The sequence below is a fragment of the Ceratina calcarata genome, unplaced genomic scaffold, assembly GCF_001652005.2.
Source record: "Ceratina calcarata isolate Rehan_Ccalc_2016 unplaced genomic scaffold, ASM165200v1 scaffold517.2, whole genome shotgun sequence".
Classification (NCBI taxonomy): Eukaryota; Metazoa; Arthropoda; class Insecta; order Hymenoptera; family Apidae; genus Ceratina; species Ceratina calcarata.
Genome location: NW_017176301.1, coordinates 386,006 through 387,267, shown reverse-complemented (window position 1 = coordinate 387,267; position 1,262 = coordinate 386,006). Strand labels below are relative to the sequence as shown.

Here is a 1,262-nt window from a genome sequence, read left to right as displayed (position 1 = left end):
TTATTAGACTGTCAAATATTTAAAAGAGAATCTCACAGCATCCACTTTGATTCTAATATTATAAACTCGAACACAGTGCAGTCACGCTTGCGGACAAAAGGGCCGAGAGACGCGGAAAGTGATCTGTGTGAACAGGGACGGTCAGAAGGTGAGCGCCTCGCACTGTCCTAGGCAATTTAAGCCTCAACGGAAACAGAGATGTAACCAAAGAAAGTGTCACGCGATGTCCTGTCTCGAGGCGAAGAAATACTTCAACGCGTATAAAGACGGCGAATACAATTTGGTCGTCGGCGGAAGGAATATGTCGATTTACTGCTACAGGATGGAAACGAACGAGCCGAAAGAGTACTTAACACTGTTGGCTGGTCATCAAGAGAATTATGCAGCGATATATGATGAAACGTTAGTATGAAAGAGAAAATGACGTCTGCCTTCTTCTTCTTTTAACTTCCGCTTACTTTATCCTCATCCTTTAATTCCACCCCTTCACCTTCGCTCTATTCCTCCCAATAACCCAATAAAATAAAATGTTAAAAGTGAATCCTTTGCGTTGCATAATTTTCCTGCTAATACTTGGATCCCCTTAGATTATATTTAATTAAATGATATTTTGGGATTGAATAAAGGCACACGGATAATCGATAGAATTACAGATCCTAATCTGTTTCTCATTTTCATTAGATTGAACAACCCTTATCTGTGTCCCCGATCGGGATCGAGAAACCAGAACTGCAACTGCAACAATTCTGGGAAAACAACGTTCGGGAGGGTGCGAATCGATCCCGTGGATCTATCGGTCATAGGGAACGATTATACGTTCTCGAGGACGACGGGTTCGAATCGAGTCGAGTACGGCACGGCTGGTGACTGTAACAACGTTGCGTATTGTCCTCAGGGTCGTTTTAGTATTAACTTGAGCGGAACTCAATTGAAATTATCGTCGAGCGTCAGTTGGACGACGACGACATTTAGGACCTCGTCGGAAGTCCACAAAATCGTAAGTCTTTAATTTATGTAATTTCTAATCTCTCGATGAACGACGGCTTAAATATTTAATATTGATCTATATACGTGCACTTTACGTGTTTCAGAGTAATCAGCACGTGGTCGGAAAATGTGGAGGCTATTGCGGCTATTGTAAACCGAAGAACGGGTTAAAGTTAGACGTTCTACCACCCTAGTCCGTAACTTGTGGGGTTCAACAATCTCCAAATACCTGCCAGGTAAGCGAAGCGAACGATTACAAAATTAAGCATTTATTG

General features: G+C 42.2%; 1 protein-coding gene across 1 annotated transcript in view; it reads left to right on the top strand.

Moving 5' to 3' along the window:
• Positions 1 to 1,262, top strand: part of LOC108628316 (A disintegrin and metalloproteinase with thrombospondin motifs 9) — a 106,039-nt gene that overhangs the window by 102,365 nt on the left and 2,412 nt on the right. Inside the window, exons 25-27 of the mRNA XM_026816399.1 lie at positions 71 to 402; positions 682 to 997; positions 1,092 to 1,223. Coding sequence (XP_026672200.1) covers positions 71 to 402; positions 682 to 997; positions 1,092 to 1,181 — 738 coding nt within the window. The 3' untranslated portion in view covers positions 1,182 to 1,223. The remainder of the gene's footprint in view (positions 1 to 70; positions 403 to 681; positions 998 to 1,091; positions 1,224 to 1,262) is intronic.